At 37.0% G+C, this 20,366-nt stretch overlaps 1 protein-coding gene across 7 annotated transcripts in view; it reads left to right on the forward strand.

The window, feature by feature from the left end:
- Nucleotides 1-20,366, forward strand: part of CCDC15 (coiled-coil domain containing 15) — a 79,957-nt gene that overhangs the window by 10,055 nt on the left and 49,536 nt on the right. For 4 of the 7 annotated variants that reach the window (XM_055305775.1, XM_055305774.1, XM_055305780.1 and 1 more), the window contains 10 exons: nt 1,699-1,812; nt 6,632-6,754; nt 7,229-7,834; nt 8,388-8,510; nt 8,759-8,881; nt 10,479-10,553; nt 10,873-10,995; nt 11,456-11,578; nt 18,212-18,304; nt 20,024-20,127. In XM_055305775.1, coding sequence (XP_055161750.1) covers nt 1,699-1,812; nt 6,632-6,754; nt 7,229-7,834; nt 8,388-8,510; nt 8,759-8,881; nt 10,479-10,553; nt 10,873-10,995; nt 11,456-11,578; nt 18,212-18,304; nt 20,024-20,127 — 1,607 coding nt within the window. The remainder of the gene's footprint in view (nt 1-1,698; nt 1,813-6,631; nt 6,755-7,228; nt 7,835-8,387; nt 8,511-8,758; nt 8,882-10,478; nt 10,554-10,872; nt 10,996-11,455; nt 11,579-18,211; nt 18,305-20,023; nt 20,128-20,366) is intronic. The other 3 variants (XM_055305776.1, XM_055305777.1, XM_055305778.1) reach the window with 3 other exon arrangements.

The following is a 20,366-nucleotide window of genomic DNA, read 5'->3' on the forward strand; positions in this document are numbered from 1 at the left end:
TGGGATGGCATTTAGGGCCAATGTGGATAATCTAAAATTATCTCAAGATAATATCTCTAAAGGCTTGATATCTGCAAAGGCCTTTTTTCCCTATAAAGTAGCATTTACAGGTTTCAGGGATTAGGACCTGATGTCTTTGAGTGTATATTATTATTCAGCCTATTACAGTCCTCATGGCTGGTCTTTGAAAGGGTCTTTAGGTTGAGGTTTGATGAAGGGTTATGGTAATGATAGAGAAATGGAAAAACTATAATGTATATTTCAGCCGTTGGACCAGTTGAAATATTTTGTTTAAGGGACTAAAATCAATCTGTGACTCTAATAGAGGTTTGGAGTTGATGGGAGAAGAAGATTATGTATCCTTATTTCAGATCTGTTACAATGGGTATTTTGAATCCTTGGTCACATTGTGCAAGCAATAACATTTACCATACTTGGTAATGAGTAAGACCAGACATATGTGTGGCTCTGTATTTTCCATAACCTCAGCTGTACATGTATCTCTTTTTGCAATAATATTATCTCTGTCTGGACCCCTTTAGCCACTCTGCTAACCCAATTTAGAGGTCCTCCTTTTAGCAGAATAAAGAGTAATGTTTCAAGCTGATTTTTCTGACTGGAGATGTAGACCTTTAGAAGCAAGAATGAAACAGAGGTGATACACTGTAAGTAAACTGCACTGGTAGTGAGAGTGTTTTTATCCCTAGCTCACTATTAGTAAAAATCAAGGTGTTTATTATTTATAGTTGTAAATCATGGTTATGATTTGCCTTCAAGGGAGAATTGATATCATTAAACTTTTACTGGATGGGTTAGAACTGGTCCTGGTTTTGCCATAATTTTACTGAATAGTATAGTAGGGATATGCTTTTCTTCCACATGATATAGAGCTCAGCCTAAGAAAAAAAATCATACTTTGTTCATTTCTGTATTTTCTTTAAGGGAACATTTTGTGCAGATTTGTGAAAAATAGGTAGGCTATGATTCTCTGAAAAAGAAATCAAAATAGGTGCTTACTAAAATTACTAGATAGAAGGAATGAACACAAAGTCAGTGTATTTAATATTAATACTTATTATCAGCTGTTACTTGGAGTACTTGAAACAAATGGGTTGAGATGTTTGAATTTGTGTTCTGAATTAACTTAGGCTTTCTGGAAGAAGGGGGATTTGAAAAAAGACTTAAGAGCTACAGTCTTCCAGTTAGGGGTGAAGAAGGGATTCTTGTAAATAGGAAAAAAGAATTTAGAGGGACTGGGAATGGAGTCTTCTGGCAAGGAGTGACAAAAGTGATTAGGCATGCAAGGACTAGTTGAAGAAATAACTCCTTATTGAGAGCATGAATGGAAGGTAAGGAATGTATCTGCTCAATCATTTCTAAGTTTATTAATTCAGACTTTTTATCCTGATAAAGGTTCTGATATTTTTGTGTATACTCTTAATACAAAGCGTATGTTGTTAAAAAAATTTGAATAACAGAACTTAAATCAAGTTATGAAATACAGTATTTTAGAGTAATGAAAATCATGTTGTAAAAATACTATCAGCAGACAAAGTCTCCTTTGCAGATAATCCTCTTGTCTTAGGTCTGGCTTTTTTTAATAATAGGTTTTCCTGTTTTCCTGTTGGAACACTTGGTGAATTTGGTATTAAAACTTTAGCCTGTTTTTGTTTGCTCTTTCTTGCCTTTGCCTGGCAGCTTAGTCAAACCATGAAACAGGCCCGTCACCGGCTGGCATCCTTTAAGACTGTGAATAAAAAAAATGCATCAATGTTCCCAGATGGTAGAAGGAAAACCTTTCCCCCTCAAGAGGTAAATTCATTTCTAATAAATTGTTTTAAAAAGTACAGATAAAGATTTATTTATATCTTGACAGTATTGAGAACTGTAAAAATCAATGGAAATAACCTAAAATATCCAAATAGTAGGGAATGGTTAAAAAATTACAGTGTATCTATGTATAGCCATTTTAAAAATTATCATGCTTTCAGAGTATATATGAAAACAAGGGAAAGTGTCTGTGGTACAAAGTTAAGTGAAAAAAGTAGGATACAAGATTATATACAATATATTCTCAACTGAAAAAACTTTATTCAGCCAATATTTATGGAATGTCTATAGTTGCCAGGCATTGTTCTAGAAGCAGGACTTTTAGAATGGAGAAAAGATAGACAAAGATCGCTCAAGGAGCTTCTGTGCTAGTAGGGAAGCAAATAATAAGCAAATAAATGTAGAATATAATTTCAAGTGATAAATGCTATAAAAAAAATAAAGCTAAATAAAGAGATAGGGAGTGATGCTATGTGCAGAGATGAAAGCCTGGAAAGAAATGGACCCAGAGGTTAATACTGATTATTTCTTGTTAGTGCTAATTCAAAATACAAGGTTAGAATGAATAATTGGAACCTAAATGTGGAACTAGACTTAAAAGGATATTTAAGGCTATCCTTGTAAAATGCCATTGTTCTGTGCCTGTTTATTTTAGTGTTCACAAATTTGGATGCTAAAAACAAACTCCTGTATTTTCTTTTTTTTTTTTTTTTTAAATTTTTTTTTTTTTTTATTATTTATTTATGATAGTCATACAGAGAGAGAGAGAGAGGCAGAGACACAGGCAGAGGGAGAAGCAGGCTCCATGCACCGGGAGCCCGACATGGGATTCGATCCCGGGTCTCCAGGATCGCGCCCTGGGCCAAAGGCAGGCGCCAAACCGCTGCGCCACCCAGGGATCCCTCTTTTTTTTTTTTTTAAAGATTTTATTTATTTGAGAGAGAAAGAGCACAAGCAGAATGTGGGGGGTGAGGGGGAGGGAGAGGCAGAAGGAGAGGGAGAAGCACAGAGTAGGGAGCCAATATGGGGCTCAGTCCCAGGATCCTGAGATCATGACTCAAGCCGAAGGCAGATGGCAGACGCCTAACTGCCTGAGCTACCCAGGCACCCCCAAACTCATGTATTTTCCCGTGGTTACTCATTTTGGCATTAATTTCAAGTTTTGATAGACAACATCTAGTAAAATGGACCATTTCATCCTTTTTACTCTTTTTTTTTTTTGGCCATCCATCACCTCTGTCTCTTATTTACTTCTTTCTTAGTTTTGCTTCCTAAATATGTACATATATAGTTATATATATAGTTTTTTTCCTTACGTGTCTCAACAGAACCATCAGAAACATTTGTCTCTTATATGTTTGCAGTTTGTAGAATACTAACCTATAATGCTTCCCTCTTCAGTGATAATTAAGACATTTATAGTTAAATATAAAAAACAAGCGGGCATGGGTGTATATCACATATGGCATTTCATCCTAGATGCATTTAGTATGGTTACCTTTTTCTAGCATTGCCTTGTTTTGATTCTCAAGATAGAGTTTCTTTTGTACCTAAATTCTTCTAAATGGCTTAGGTTTTTTTTTGTTTTTTTTTTTTTTTGTTTTTTTTTTTTTTACAATTTTCATACCTGTGGATTTGGCGACTACATTTTGTGCCATTGGACTGACTCCAGAGTATGGTTAGATGAAGTGATTGGACACATTCTAGTAAACCAGAAAAAAAAGGGTTATCAGATCCTAGACACTCCTATTTTATATTGTGTGGAACATTTTCAAACCTTTCAGTTGATGTTTTTCCAGAAAAAGTACTGTTTACAGGTCTGACTGAAATAATCATTCAGTAGAAGGGAAAAGGATTAAGTCTAAGATAACATCCTGTTTAAACCAGTTTTGTATGACAAAGATGCCATTTAAATGTAGTTCATTATGATGATGGTGATGATCAATTCAGACTCACTGCAGCTTCCAAAGAATGCATGTGTATTTTTCAGCTAACACATTGGAAACAAATCTATTCCATAGAAATGAGAATGATCTTATTTCTTATATCATGTATGTGGTCTTTCCCTTAAATCTGAATAGTTTTCTAGCCCCTCAGTTGTGTGAAGTGGAAATCTGCCAGTCAGAAAGGACACAATCAATAACCTGGTTGAACTCTGGTTTCATTTCCTTGTTAGACTTATTTTTACTGACCTTAGAATCTGTCTGGTTGTTATTGTTATTCCAGATTTAGAGATACAAATAGAAGATACAGTTGCTTGCATACTGTTAGGTCACCAAGACAAAATCATAAGCCTCCTAAAATTGTCACTGGTGGGGATAGGGATAAATTGTCATTTATAAAGTTAATATATTCTCTTACCAGTCTATTTTTCTCCATGTTTGATCTGTGAGTGATTTGTTTGTAAATCTGAAGTAGACCTCACTATTTGTTTTTCTTTATTCTTTATTCAACCACTATAATCTGCTAAAATCATTCCAGATCTTCCTAAAAACTCAACTTAGTATCATGAGCGTATTACTTTCTCTAGACCATTTATATTTGTATTAATTTTTTTTTTCCAGAAAGCACTTTGTAGTAAGCCATCACCCCTCAAAATAAATATAGGAACAAGAGGACAGTTGACCTTTAGGTCCATCAAGATCTTTGGTCTTTTAACTACTTTGTATTACCAGAAATTTATAGAAAATCAGGAAAGGAAATGTAAATAATAGAGGGGAAAGATAATGGCTTGTTAGAGCCATCTACAGCTAATTAAGTTTGGGTTTAAGGGTTAAGATTGTTTTTTTTTTTTATGATTTTATTTATTTGAGAGAGAGAACATGTGCAAGAGAGCGAGATCAGGAGCAGGGACAGAGAGGGAGAAGCAGACTCCTCACTGTGCAGGGATCCCCAGTGCAGGGCTCAATCCCAGGACCCAGGGATCATGACTTGAGCTGGAGGCAGATGCTTAACTGACTGAGCCACCCAGGCACTGCTAAGGGTTAAGATTCTAATGTCTAGTATTGGTTGTTTCCTAAGTTTTGAGATATAATTCATATATCACACAATTCATTCATTTAAAGTAATACATTTCAGTGATTTTTTTGGTATATTCACAGGTTTATACAACTGTCCACATAATCTAATTTAGAACAATTTCTTCACCTCTAAAAGAAACCCTATCCCCATTAGCTATCACTTCCCATACCCTCCTTTCCCTACTCCTAGTCCTAAGCAACTACTCATCTACTTTCTATCTCTATAGATTTGCTTATTCTAAACATTTCCTCTAAATGGAAACATGTAACATATAATATATATTTGAGACATTTTGCCTGGACACTTCCCTCGTCTCCATTAATTATTTCATTAATAATATATATAATAAATCATATAATGGTCATTTGTGACTGGCTTCTTTCACTTTGCATAATGTTTTATGTTGTCGAATGTATCAGTACTTCATTCCTTTTTATTGCTGAATAATGTTCCTTGTATGGCTATATCACATTTGGTATATCCATCCATCAGTTGATGGCTTGGCTTTTATGAATAACTGCTACAAACAGCTGTGTACATGTTTTTGTGTGAATATTCATTTCTTTAGTAATAGAATTTTGGGGTCATAGGCTAACTATGGTTAGTATTTTGAGGAACTGCCAGGCTGTTTCCCATCAGCAATATATGTGGGCTCTGATTTCTTCACATCCTCTCCAATACTTATTATTGTCCATATTTTTTATTATAACTGTCCTACTGATGTGAAGTGATATCTCACTGTATTTTTTTTTCTTAAAGATTGTATTTATTTATTCATGAGAAACACAGAAAGAGAGGCAGAGACACAGGCAGAGGGAGAAGCAGGCTCCATGCAGGGAGCCCGATGTGGGACTCGATCCTGGGTCTCTAGGATCATGCCCTCGGCTGAAGGCGGCGCTAAACCGCTGGGCCACCGGGGCTGCCCTCTCACTGTATTTTTGATTTGTGTTTCCCTGATGACTTATGATCTTGAGTATCTTTTCACATGCTTATTGCCCATTTACATGTCTCTTAGGGAGAAAATGTCTATTCATATGTGGTGCTGATTTTTTAATTGGGTTATTTGATTTTTACTGAGTTATAAGGGTTCTTTATATATTTTGGATACATGTCTTATCAGATAGATGATTTGCAATATTTTCTTCCATTCTGTAGGTTGTCATTTCACTTTCTTAATGCTATCATTTGTGAAAAATTTTTGATTTTGGTGTAGTTCAACTTACCTATTTTTCTTTTGTTGCTTGTGCTTTTGATCTAGTATCTAATAAACCATTGCTTAATCCAAAGTCATCAATATTTTCTACTATGTGTCCTTCTAAAACTTATAATTTTAGTCCTTAAACTAAGGTCTAAAACCTATTTTGAGTGAATTTTTGTATGCGGTACTGAGGAAGTATTTTAATTCTTTTGCATGTGGATATCCTCTTGTCGCAGTACCATTTGTTGGAAAACTTCTTTCTCTGTTGGATTTTCTTGGCACTCTTGTTGAAAAACAGTTGACTGAGGGTTTTTTGATGTCTTAGTATTATCTTCTGAGACCCATAAACATGGGATGCCTTTCCATTTATTTAGATCTTTTTAAATTTCTTTCAACTGTGTTTTATAGTTTTCATTATATAGTCTTAATGCTTCTTTTGTAATGTCCTGTTTTTATAATACTTGATTATATTGACCTACCAAATTATCCTAATAGTGTGCTGAAGCCTAAGATTTTATTGTAATCACATTGTTTCTACCTATAATAGATACTTTTTTACTGTTGTTGATTGTGTGTTTGTAGGAACCTGACTCTGAGGAATCTTCATCTACTACGGTAGATAAGAGAGAGAGAGAAAATTTGTTTTGGGGACAGCAGCAGGATCTCCTTTCTGAAAACAGGGAGAAACCTTTCAGCAGAGTACAGGTAAAGCAGAGTGAAAGGAGATAGTATAATAGAAATTAAACTAAGTGTGATTTAGACTAGGGATGCCATATTGTTGTACTGGTTTCGGATTATAGATTTAGGTTCTGTTAAGTCAAGCAAAGATTGTATTTTCCCATTTTATTTTAGTAATTTGTTTGACTATCATATTTTTTTTTAGATTTTATTTATCTATTTGAGAGAATGAGCACAAGAGTGAGAGAGAAAGCACAAGCAAGGGGAGGGGCAGAGAGAGAGGGAGAAGCAGACTCCCCACTGAGCAGGGAGCCCAATGTGGGGCACAATCCTAGGAACCTGGGATCGTGACTTGAGCTGAAGGTAGACACTTAACCGACTGAGCCACCCAGGTGCCCCTGACTACCATATCTCTTTGAGATTATTTTAGTAATCTTATGGAGAACCTATAGTATGGCTACTACCTGGCTTTCTATATCTGGTGTTTATGTTCACTTTTAGAAAGTACAGTTCAAAAATCCATTATTTGCTGTGATGAAAGAGGAAGAGCAAAAGCAATTGGATCTTCAGGACCTTCAGGATATTCTGCCGGAAGCCCAGGATTATCTTGCAGAAGCCCAAGGTGATCTGCTGGAAACCCAGAGTGATTTGACAGGAGTCCAGAATGTTGAGCTAGAAGCTGAGAGTGTTGAACCAAGGCTCAGTATCCAGCCTATTGATCCAGAAAACCAAGCTGTTGAGCCCGAGGCCCAGGCCATTGAGCCTAAAGTCCAGGCTGTTAAGATAGAAACTCAGGGTATTTTGCCAGAAGCCCAGAATATTGAACTAGAAGATGAGAGTATTATGTCCAAAGTCCAGGATTTGCTACCCAAAGAACAGTCTGTTCTTCCCAAAGACCAGAATATTCTACCCAGATGTCAGGACCAGGACTTTCTACTTAAAGACCGGGATTTTCTACCTAAGGACCAGAATATTCTACCCAGATGTCGGGACCAGGACTTCCTACCTAAAGACCAGGATTTTCTACCTAAAGACCAGAATATTGAATCCATATTTCAGGACCAGGATTTATTACCCAAAGACCAGCATTTTCTACCCAGGGATCAGGTAAAATAGAGTGGAAAGGAGATAAAACAAAAAGAAATAGCTACTTAAATTTTGGAGTGGGGTTTGCAAGCACTAAATTACAGCTGATTTGGAGTCATAGTTGGGAAAAATAGTTTCCTCATTAATTTCTCAGAAGTCTAGGGTTCTTATTAATTGTTAAAGTATTATCAGTAGCACATTACCCCTGGCCATTTACTTTTTTTTTTTTTTTGACCTTTATTAGAAAAATATTTCTGGCAGCCATTATCTGCTTTGACAGCTGAAAGATGGAAAAAGGAGTGGCCCACAAGTGTGGGGCAGTATTTTTTACTATTCAGGTTCCAAGGCCAGCCCTCCACCAGAGATCAACTAGGCCAAAAATAAGAACCAAGGGATCAGCAGGAAGTAAATTATGGGCTTATGTGAAAAAGAGTCTAGTGTTTTTTTTTATATCATGTTCAGTTATATTCTGACCTCAGTTAATGCCAGAATTCTCACTGCAGCCTCAAGTATTACTGGTTAACCTGTCTTTCTTAACTGAACAATTGATATCTTGTGTTTGTTCTTTCTTTAGAAAGCAGGTTTGAAGCAGGGAGCATCAATTTTGTTAGGCCCAAGAGGGAGAGAGGCATTTCCTCTGGCTGTCCATCAGGACCTTCAACACAGGCGTCAAGATCAGGCCTCCATCATGGACAAGGTAGAACAGAAAAAGGAGAGAGACCAGCAGGAACTGAATTGTTCAGGGTTTAGTTGGGAACTTGCAAAGGTTGTTCTCAGCTAGACTTTGGAAATGACAAAAAGTATGGCTTTCGGTTTTATTCCATATTTCACATTATCTCGAGTTAAAAAAAATTACTGTAAGGCTCTCAATAAAGCCTATAGCACTATTACTATCGTATTATTGCTACTGGACAATTTACAGTCTGTGTTTTTGTTTTCTTTCAGAAAGTACGCTTCAAGGAGTCATACTCTGATATGTCAAGTGAGGAAGAGAGGGAAGGCTTTTCTGTGGCAGGTCATCAGTATCTGCCTCCCAAGCTCCAGGACCAGACCTTCATCAGAGATCAGGTAAAGCAGAATAAAAAGGAAATAAACACGAAATAAAGTAACTGGATCGTACATATTCTCGGTAATAGGTAACGTAAAGTGTAGGGACAGGTGCAAAGACCCTGGTCTGATGACCTATACCAGTCAGATCAGTTCTGTCATTCAGAAGGTTGATAAATCACATTCGTATTCTCTTGTGGAATCAGACTATTTTAGCTTACTAAGATTATGCTACAACTTCTGCTGGAGCCCACAATATTACCACAAACCCACTGTCCCCACACGAACAGTGTAGGAAGATGTGGCAAATCTTAAATTACGAAACATATGGGGAGTTTGTTAAGACTATTCTGTACATGGCTTAGGAGTAAAAATTCAGGTCTACAGAGTTGGGCTAAAAGTGTTACATCCTTAAAAAATAGCATAAAATAAAAACATTATATCCTTGTTCAAGTTAAATATCTTGGAATATCTCACCTGGTACCATTTCCCTGGAGTTGTCATTGAGACCTACAGTATCCTGGTTAGTATGTTGCCCTGGTCAGACAGTTTGGTTTCTATTTTTATTCCTTTAGAACTTGTTTCTCAAGCAAATGCCATCTTTTATGAGAGCAGAGGGAATAAGTGATGAATTGCCTCTGGAGTATCAGCAGTGTGCTAAACCTAAAACCCAGGACTGAGCCTCCTCTAGAGAAGAGGTAGAGCAGAATACAGGGGGAACACTGTCTCCTTCATAAAAGAGTAATGGAGGTGAAAGTACTTAAGATTCGGGTTGGAGCTTATCAACTAGTTTACATGTAGGCTACATAGAATTAGAGCTGCCAGAGTGAGGCTAAGAGCAGAACATCTTCAGTTATTTCAAAATGTGCCAGAACCTAAAGTCTGTCCAGGTGGGAAAGCATATATCTGTCCTTTGGGTTGACCAAGAGGCAGGGTTTGTGTAATACTGATTGGTTAACAGCAAATCGTTCTGCATAAACTCACATCCTGGAGCATATTTGGCTTTCTGCATTTAGTCTTATGAATACTGAAGGGCTTCTAATCTTGGCCAACTGAAGCGATACACCAAAACCAGATATGGAGTTTGCAAACCAGTTATGAGGAAGGATAAAACAAGCTGTTGATCACCTCAGAACTGCCTCAACTCTACCACCTTTAGTGTTCGTGTATGGAATTATTGGGGACATTTCATAGGATCCTTGTGGAAATGACATAAGCTTGTTTCCTGGCTGTACCTTGGGAAAATGCTAGCAACATGATAAAAATACTACTTTGCTGCCTTACTTCTTCCAAACATACTATTGAATAAAAGTTACCCGATGCAAAAGAAAAAAAAAAGTACCAGAATAATCTGGGATTTGCTTTAAAATAGTCCAGGAAAAATTGGGAAAAGAGACAGATGGAAAAAAGTGTTACTAATTATTGAAGTTGGGGTATGTGTATCTTGGGATTCACTATACTATTTTCTTTCCTACTTTGCTTTATATTTGGGGATTTTGTATTAACACATGCAAGCACACATGCACGCCAACTCTGTTATGTTACCCTCCTATAGTAGTATTTTGGAGTTGTCACTAATCATTTCTGCTTAGACAGTTTTGTATTTTGTTGTTCCTAGAGCAAGTATATCAAGCAACCCTCATCTTTTGAGAAATGGGAGATTGAAAGAAGACTGGCTTCTGGAGTACCACCAGTATGTTTCACCCAGTGTTTAAGTTCTTGCCTCTCTTGGGGAATAAGTAGAGCAGAGTATAGTGAGGAATAAGTACCCCAGAATAAATTGCTTAGGTTTTGGCTCAAGTTTAACAGGGAAATATAGTAACTACTTAAGGGTTCAGTGTTAAGGCCAGTAAATAGTGAGCAAAGCTATCCTGTTCTCTAGTTCTGTGATGTATCATACCATTCTGACCTGTTGAAACGCCTTGAGGCCTCTTCATTGAAGCTCTTACCATTGCCCTGGCATGATGCTCCTGCTTCAACAATTGTTATTCAATGTTTATGTTGTCTTTTAGCACAAGAACTATGGCCAGGCCTTACATAATATGACAGAGGAGAGATGGAGAAAGGAGTTAATTCTGGAGCCTCATGAATATGTTTTACGTGATACCCGTGATCCAGGTTCTGCTGGACAGCAGGTAGATCAGAGTGTAGTAAACAGTAAATAGCAGAAAGTAAATTATTTGGAGTTTAATCTGGGCTTGCTTTTAACAACAGTGCTACAACTGTTAGTGTTATCTCTTGTTAATACTGTTAATAATATGAATAACAGCTTGCGTTCATTAGGCACTTTCTATAACCAAAATAGTTCGAGAACTTTGTATTCATTGTCTCATTTCTCATTCTCACAATATCTGGGGAGATAGACACTATGATTATCCTTGTTTTAGAAATGAAGAAACTTATGATTGCTTTGTGGATACAGCTAAGATCCCTAATAGTGGCAAGGAGTGTAAAGTCTTTTTTTATGCCCTGATGTATCAGACTATTCTAATAGACCTGTATAGAGTATGTCAGGGCTGTCACTGCAGCCTACAGTATTTTTACTAGCATTATGTCACTGCTCACACCTTGGTGACTGCTTTTGTATTTTTTTAGAGCTTATGCTTCAGGCAGCAGCCATCTGTTGGGACATCTGAAAGATGGCAAGAGGATTTGCGTCTGGATGACCATCAGCATCTGCCACCCAAGAACCAGAGAGAGGCTTCCAGCAGAAGACAGGTAGGGTATGGGTAATGGAATTTATTTATTTATTTATTTGTGTGTGTTTTTAAAAATTTTTTTAAAAAGTTAAATTTGCCAACATACAGCATATAACACCCAGTGCTCATCCTGCCAAGTGCCCTCCTCAGTGCCCATCACCCAGTCACCCCAACCCCCCACCCACCTCCCCTTTCACTACCCCTTGTTCATTTCCCAGAGTTAGGTGTCTCTCATGTTTTGTCTGGGTAATGGAATTTAGACAGGATTGTTGGCACCTACTGAGCTGGGAGTGGTAAGGCTGAGCAAAAAGCAGATTTCTTATTTTATGTCATAGTGTGTAAGATTTACCCTGACCTAAGATTACTTTAGTGCTTTCACTGAAACCTAGGATATTGTCAGGAGCACTTCCTGTCTGTTGGAAAATGTATGTTCTTTTGTAAGAGGTATATTTCTGATGGCCATTGTCTTTTATGGCATGAGGGAGGAAGAAATGAGTGGTTTCTATGGGAGAGGGGTCAGGAAGATCTTCCACCCAATGGCCAGGCCTAGATCTCCATCTATAAACTGGTAGAGCATAACATGGGATCACCAAGAAATAAACTGTTCAGAGTATAGCCTGGAGCTTATTAGGGTTATATTGCCTAAGCTTTGATGTACTGAGTTAAGATCTACAGTTTTTCAAGAAAATGTTATAATAATGTGGCCTTCTGAGATTCCTCCATGGCTTAACTGAAGTCTAGTTTATTCCCACTAGGATTTATCACTGTCTGGATAATTTCTATCTTATGATTTTATGTTATTTTAACAACAGAGCCTTCAGGCAACCAGTGTTGTTAGGATATATAAAAGAGCTAAAGAGACATTTCCTCTTGGCTCTTTTAAGAGAGCAGAAGAAAAGGAGCATCAAGACAGAAAGTAGGATTTGGGCTGAGGTTTTCAGGACTGAACTGTAGCTCTCTGTCATTTTTAGCTTGTCTTTATGAGGCTGGCCTGAAGGTATGCTGTCATACATTGTCACTTAGATATCCTGGAGTATGCCAAATCTGTTGCATATGTCTTTTCCTTTCCCTGGATAGCCTTCTGTTTTTTAGTTCACAGAGCCAGTCCCTTCTCATCCTTCAGATTTCAGCATAAATGTTATGTCCTTGGAAAAGATTGTCCTGACCACCTTATCAAAAATAGGTCTCCTCTCTTCTGTTTTTCTCTATCCCTACATTCTCTTTCCTTCTCAGTGCACAAACCAATTTGTAATAATTTATTTATTTAACATGTTTTTCCACTGGTCTATAAGCTTTATGAAGAGAGGTACCTCACCTAACGTGTTTACCAGTATATAAGCAGCCTGTATAGTACCTGATAGTCTGGTGCCTGGTACCTGTTAGTCTCTTCCTAAATATGTTTTGAATGAATTAATCAGTCAGACATTTATTCAACACCTTGTTAGGTGTTAGCCATTGTTTAGGCACTAAATATCAAAGATACAATTGTAAATCAGCCATAGAACTCAAATTTCAGAACTCAGATTTTTTTTTAAGTCTACAGAAGAGGGACTGATACATAAGCAGATAATTATGAAGCAACATAATTAATGGTAGAGGATGCATAGGGCATTAACTGAGCACAGAAGAGGCGTACCTAACTATGATTGAGGGTGCTGCCTTGGTGGTTGGAACCTCTTCTTCTTGTTCTTCCACCATACAAGCCCTGATTTCCTGGGTCAGTACTTTCCCTTTTTAGGCTCCTGAAAATAACCCAGCCTTATCAGGAAAAACACGTCAATAGTATAGATTTAGATCACAGTCATACCTGGTTTACAGTCACAACTGCTTAGTCCCCTGTGCTGCTCCTTATCCTATGGCCCACACTAATGATTGTAAAGCTTAGATACCTTGTAAAGTTCTTGCTGCATCCTCATACTCAGACTTTCATGAAGAAAATAGAAGCCATCATGTGCTGATTCCCTCAGCCATTTGCTTTTTTGGCATTCTTACATATTCCTACTATCTCAGAAGAAGAGTTGTCTGTCTTTGGACCACATTCTGGATTCTCCTGCCATCCTTTCTTCTGTGTCCAATTTTGAATATTGTGAGACTCTGGCCTCTCTTGAAATCCTCTAAAGAATGTTACACCTTTTGTTTTGTTTGTCCTAGCAGGCAGTCAACCTGGTTAAGTTTATATTATAAGGTCTCTCTCATCTTCTCTGAACAGTGGCTTGAATGTTAGTTCAATTTTCATAGCCTTCATTATACTCTGTTAGGTCCATCTTAATGCAAGAGCAACTCCGACGTGATTTGGGATTTTAAGCCAATTCATACACAGAGTTAAGGTATCCACTTTTCTAGCTCATTCCTCTTCAGGACACCCCACCCCTACACTCTCCACTTGACTGCAGGCCACATTTCCTGGACTCTTTAGTTAAAATCAATGAGACAGACAGGCCCATAGTGAGCTTACTCCTTGCCCAGTGCTGAAAGTCCAGTTTCCCTTACTTTTTTGAAAGCAGAAAATGTTTTCATTTTTATTGTAGCAAAAGTAAACACAAATTAAAAAAAAACCCAAAATTCCAGAAAAAACTACCATCTGTCTCTGCTATGTATCATTTTCAGATTTTATCTATAACAAATAACTTTAAAAATGAGGTATGCAGTCAATTCTTGTTATTTGTAGTAGTATATAAAGTTGCTACAAACACTGAATTGGTGAATACTAAACCATTGTTCCTAGGGGAGATACAGAGTTAGGTTTTTGTGAGCCTCTGATCATGTTTTGGTCATTGACTAATACCTGACTTTATTTTATGTGAATTTCTGTTTTTTTTTTTTTTTTTTTAAAGATTTTGTTTATTCATGAGAGACACAGAAAGAGAGGCAGGGACACAGACAGAAGGAGAAACAGGCTGCTCAAGGGGAGCCCAATGCGGGACTTGATCCAGGTACTCCAGGATCACCATGCCAGAGCCAAAGGTGGATGCGCCCAACCACTGAGCCACCTAGGTGTCCCTGTGAATTTCTGTTTTAAAGACATCTTATTGAATATATAATGTTGATTCATTAACATGGACTCTGAGCCAATTACACTATAGATTATTCCTGAATGAGCTTATCTAATATAAATATTTTATCTATAAAACACATCATGACCTTTTTATGCTTAGGAATACTAGATAGTACTTCAACACTGTGCTTGGGAGCCATTTTATTTTATTCTATTTTTTATTTTTATTTGTTTTAAAAGATTATTTATTTTAGAAAGAGAGTAAGAGACCAAGCTGGGAGAAGGGCAGAGGGAGAGGGAGAGAAAACCTCAAGCAGACTCCCTCCTTGAGCAGACTCCCCATTGAGCTTGGAGCCCAATTCAATGTGTGGCTCGATCCCAGGACCCTGAGATCATGACCTGAGCCAAAATCAAGAGTAGACTCTCATCTGACTGAGGTGCCCTGGAAGCCATTTTAAGTAGTGAAATCACCAACAAAAAAAGAGCACAAAAATGCAAAAACTTTGGCACTAAATAGACCTTGGAAAGAATACTTGGTTACAGTATGAAAGCTGAAACAAAAAGAGCAGAGCATCACTTTGTTCAGCCTCAGCTGGCAACATTCTTACCTGGTGACTCAAATTTCTCACAGCTCTGTACATGTCTGTAAATGACCATAAAAGCACCACAAGTGTTAATTTGGGGATTACAAATAAATTTTGCTGAATAGGCAAATTCACAGATAAGGAACATGGAATGTTGAGGATTGACTCTGAATGATATAATCTATTTAAGTGTACAAAGCAGTGTTTTTAGTATATTCAAAGTGTTGTGTAGAGTTTGCCACAATGAGTTTTAGAACAGTTTCATCATACCCTAAAAGTCCTTACTCATTAGCAGCCAATTCCTTTTTCCTCCACCCCTCAACCCTATGCAAACTACGAACCAATTTCTCTATAGTTGCCTTTTCTGGATATTTCATATAAACGGGACCACGGAATATATGGCCTTTTGTGACTGGCTTTTTTCACTTAGTGTAATGTTTTCAAAGTTCATTGACCTTGTAGCATATAGCAGTACTTTATCCCTATCATTAGATAACATTCCATGTTATACATATAGCACATTTTATTTATCCACTCATCAATTAATGGACATTTGGATTGTTTCTACTTCTTGGCTATTATGAATAATGTTGCTATGAATATTTGCGTACAAGTTTTTCTGTGGATATGTGTTTTCATTTCTCTTGAATATACTAAGGGGTGGAATTGCTGGGACATATGGTGACTCTATACTTAACCTTCTGAGGAACTGCCAAACTGTTTTCCAAAGTGGCTGCAGTATTTTTCATCCCTTCCAACAATGTATGAGTGTTCTAATTTCTTCACATCCTCACCAGCACTTATTATCTGCCTTTTTAATTATGGCTATATTAATGAGTGTGAAGTGGTATCTCGTGGTTTTGATTTACATTTCCCTGATGGTTAATGGGGAGCATCTTTTCATGTGCACATTGGCTATTTGTATATTTTTTCTTTGGAAAACCGCATATTAGATTATCTGCCCAATTTGTAATTGAGTTATTTGTCTTTTGTGAATTCTTACTAGATTTTACATGAATTGCAAATGTTTTCTCCCATTTGGTAGACTTTTGTTTTCTTGATGGTTTCCTTTGTAGCACAAAAGTTTTTAGTTTTAAAGAAGTCTAAGTTTACTTTTTATTTTGTTAATTGTGCTTTTGATGTCATATCTAAGAAACCACCTAATCCAGGATCATGAATATTTACTCATTAAGAATTTTATATCTCTCATATTTAGGTCTGTGATCCATTTGGAGTTGATTTTTATATATGTATATGGTAGGAATCAAATTTTATTCTCTTACATGTGGACATCCAGTTGTCCCAACATCATTTGTTAAAACGACTCTTCTTACCCATTGAGCACTCTTGCCAAAAATCAGTTGATTGTAAATATAATGGTTTATTTCTGAACTATCACACTGTTCCATTGATCTATAAGTCTATTCTTTTTTATTTTTTAAGCCTGTTTTTATGCCAGTACCATATCATCTTGATTACTGTAGTTTTGTAGTAAGTTTTGAGATTGGGAAGAGTGATTCCTCCAACTGTGTTCTGTTTCAAAACCATTTTAGCTATTCTGGGTCTCTTGCATTTGAATTTAAGGATCACTCTGTCAACTTCTATAAAAAAGTCATCTGAAATTTCAGTGTAGATTGCATTAAATCCGTTGATCAATTTGGAGAGTACTGCCATTCTATCAAGTCTTCCAACCCATGAACAGATGTCTTTTCATTCATTTAGACCTCCTTTAATTTCTTCCAACAATGTTTTGTAGGCTTCAGAGTATAACATTTACACTAACTTTGTTAACTTTAAGTAATTTTTTTGATGGCATTTTAAATGGATTTTTCCATTAATTTTATTTTCAGGTATAAAGAAGTACAATTGATTTTTTGTATGCTGATCTTATGTCCTGCCACTTTGCTAAAAGATACATAACTTTAAACTAAACAAAAAGTAATATTAAGGGCAACCTGGGTTGCTCAGTGGTTTAGTGCCACCTTCAGCCCAGGGTGTGATCCTGGAGTCCTGGGATCGAGTCCCACGTCAGGCTCCCTGCATGGAGCCTGCTTCTCCCTCTGCCTGTGTCTGTGCCTCTCTCTCATTCTCTCTCTCTCTCTCTCTCTCTCTCTCTCATGAATAAATAAATAAAATCTTTTAAAAAAAAGTAATATTAAGCTTACATTTCTAAAAGTTAGAGGTCATACTTTGACCAATAACAAAGTAGGTGTACCAAGTTATGTCATAAGGCTTTTCTAGTAACATGGGGGGTGGGAATTAGCTAGTTTTAATCACTCGATGTTATAATATTTTCAGATTCTTATTTGAACTCATACCCACCAAAAGAGTTATATAAATTGAAAATGATTAGATTTGAGATAATAAGGAATCTGGCTTTATATCCTGGATTCAGTCCTAAGCAAACTCAGATTTCAAGTGGCCACTTTAGAAGAACTTTTATTCTGAACTTTTTTTTTTTTTCTAATTTATTTGTGAGAGACACACAGAGAGGCAGACATAAGCAGAGGGAGCAACAGGCTCCCTGCAGGGAGCATGATGTAAAACTTGATCCTGGGACCCTGGGATCATGACCTGAGCCAAAGGGAGACACTCAACCACTGAGCCTAGGTGCCCCTCATTCTGAACATTGTGATTTGTTATTAATTGATCCATGTTTTTGACCTGAGTCATTTTCTTTAGTTTATTGGTTTTTATTTGCTTTATTCCTTCTGAATCTGTTTTTTTCATTCTTTTAAAATTTATTTTATTTTTTTATTTTTTATTTTTTTTAAATTTTTTATTTATTTATGATAGGTACACAGTGTGAGAGAGAGAGGCAGAGACACAGGCAGAGGGAGAAGCAGGCTCCATGCACCGGGAGCCTGACGTGGGATTTGACCCGGGTCTCCAGGATCGTGCCCTGGGCCAAACCGCTGCGCCACCCAGGGATCCCCTATTGATTTTTTATTTGTTTTTATCCAATTGAGGTTAAGGTTGAGGGAGAAAAGAATCAATTGGTGAAGCTATCAAAAGCATGTATAGGACTAACTTTTGGCAGTTTAGTCACTTTGTGTGACTGGACTTCTAACAGGTTTATGATGAATATCAATCAAGATTGAACACTGAATTCCAAACTCCCCAGACATTTCAGTCTGGAGTAGATCAAGAAGAAGACAAGAAAGAGGTATGTAATGATAATCGCTCTTGGACACCAGTATTTCTACTATAATAGTACATGTGAAATTGGGAATAATTTCTTGTGTTCTTGCACATTAAGAGCTAATACTGCAAATTCCATGGATAAAGGCAAAGAAGTTACTTGAATCATTGTAATGTGTTGAACTTTTTTTTTTTTTCAGGCTTCTAGGATTTAGGATACCTTGATGTAAGATCAGAGATCTGATCCTAGTGAATTTTTCCCATTAGTATGTATTTATCACAATAACTTAAAGGAAGAGTTTTAACTTATGACTTCCTTTTTATTTTTAAGATTTTATTTATTTATTCATGAGAGACACACAGAGACACAGGCAGAGGGAGAAGCAGGTTCCCTGAAGGGAGCCTGATGCAGGACTCGATCTCAGGACCCCGGGATCACACCCTGAGCCAAAGGCAAATAAATGCTCAGCCGCTGAGCCACCCAGGCATCCTGACTTCCTTTTTTTCCTCCTCAATCTAAAGTTAGCTAAACCAGCAGTTTTTAACACTGCCCATGTGCCAGAATCAGATGTGGAGCTTTTTTCGAAATACAAATGCCTGGACCCAAACAGATCTATTAGATCCGTATGTGCAAAGGTAGGTTTGGGGCATCTTGTGTTTTTAAAAAATACCACTGATGCTTGTGTTGGCCTCAGAATTAAGAATCAGCTATTATACTTTTAATAATTTTTACCAGAAGGACATAAGCTACTCAGAGGGCAAAACCATGTCTGTATGTACACTAGTGCCCTTTGAGTAGCTCGTGTCCTGCGAATGTATAAACCCTCAGGGCAATAGCACTTGCTTTTATTATATTTGTTTCTCCGCCCTTTTTTTAGAAGTGGGACAGAGGGAGAGGGAGAGAGAGAATCCCAAGCAGGTTCACGCCCAGCATGAGCCCAACATGGGGCTTGATCTTACAACTCTGAGATCATGACCTGAGCTATAATCAAGAGTAAGTCATTTAACCACCTAAACTATACAGAAGCCCCTATACTTGTTCCCTTTGAAAGTATGGTGCTCAGGTATTCCTCAGTCCTTCTTCCTTCTTCTTACTATATTAGGCTAGGCTTAGAGTTTACTTTTGTGTTGTAGTTTCAATTTTGAGAGGCACCTGGGTGGCTCAGTGGTTTGAGTGTCTGCCTTTGGCTCAGGTCATGATCCCAGAGTTCTGGGATCGAGTGCCACATCCGGCTCCCTGCAGGGAGCCTGTTTCTCTCTCTGCCTATGTCTCTGCTTCTCTCTCTGTGTCTCTCATGAATAAATAAATAAAATATTTTTTAAAAATTTCTTTTTGAAAATTTAAAGTGACTATTGTTTTTTTTTATAAAATACCTGTCACATTCTTTCCTTGGCCCTGCTTCTTTGGTACAGATTACTTGGGAACACAGAGTAAATATAGTAACATATCGTATCAAATACAGTTATCTCCTCAAGTGCTATTGACAAAGGACTATAGTGACGGCAAACTAAATTAGTACTTCTTTCTCTGATTTGTCTGTAATGTTTAATAGCTATGTGCTTGAGAATATAAAGCTCTTACTGTATGTGATATTATCCTAGGTCACCATGAAATGGAAGGAAGTTAAGGACTTAATTTCACATGACTTTTGTATCACATAGTATGTCTGTGGCACAGGCGTATTGTCCTTCCTTGGAAAGTCCTCTGAGAGCCAAATCTTAACCATTTTAACCTCTTCTTTAGCGTCAAAAGCAATACCTGAGATATAGACGACTTTTCATGGATATTGAGAGAGAACGAGTAAAAGAACAACAAAGGCAAAAAGAACATCAGAGGAAAGTTGAAAAGTAAGTTCTTTGATCCTTATTGTGAGCCTTAAATTACTAATTAGGATGATTATGAAAGCTAAGTTTTAAAAATAATCAGGCAAAAAAATAAAAAATAAAAACAATAAAAACAATCAGGCAGTGGTTTTATTTTTTGATCCTTAGTAGAAACAACTTTTTTCATATGGATAGAAGTATGAAAAGGTAATAAAGGGCTATGTTTGTTTGTTTTTTTTTAAGATTTTATTTATTCATGCGAG

The sequence above is a fragment of the Nyctereutes procyonoides genome, unplaced genomic scaffold (assembly GCF_905146905.1).
Source record: "Nyctereutes procyonoides isolate TBG_1078 unplaced genomic scaffold, NYPRO_anot_genome, whole genome shotgun sequence".
NCBI classification, from domain to species: Eukaryota; Metazoa; Chordata; class Mammalia; order Carnivora; family Canidae; genus Nyctereutes; species Nyctereutes procyonoides.